This window comes from Brassica oleracea, chromosome C6 (assembly GCF_000695525.1).
Source record: "Brassica oleracea var. oleracea cultivar TO1000 chromosome C6, BOL, whole genome shotgun sequence".
Classification (NCBI taxonomy): Eukaryota; Viridiplantae; Streptophyta; class Magnoliopsida; order Brassicales; family Brassicaceae; genus Brassica; species Brassica oleracea.
The window spans coordinates 17,050,749-17,050,951 of NC_027753.1; the positions used below are offsets into that span (position 1 = coordinate 17,050,749).

Genomic DNA, 203 nt, shown 5'->3' on the forward strand with positions numbered 1-203 from the left:
AAGTGTGTGGGTTGATAAGGCAGTGGGTAGATGATAATGTGTTGCATCATATTGAGACTGAGACGGATGCTCGTTCTTTGTGGAAGAAGCTGGAGCAGTTGTATGCTAGGAAGACCGGAAACAACAAGATGTACATGTCAAGAAGTTGAATTGAGCTGAGGTATCAGGAGGGAACTCCGATGACGGATCACTTGAATGCGTTT

At 44.8% G+C, this 203-nt stretch overlaps 1 protein-coding gene across 1 annotated transcript in view; it reads left to right on the forward strand.

Moving 5' to 3' along the window:
- Positions 1-203, forward strand: part of LOC106297605 — an 11,005-nt gene that overhangs the window by 8,860 nt on the left and 1,942 nt on the right. Inside the window, exon 3 of the mRNA XM_013733812.1 lies at positions 24-130. Within this exon, the coding sequence (XP_013589266.1) occupies positions 24-130 (107 nt within the window). The remainder of the gene's footprint in view (positions 1-23; positions 131-203) is intronic.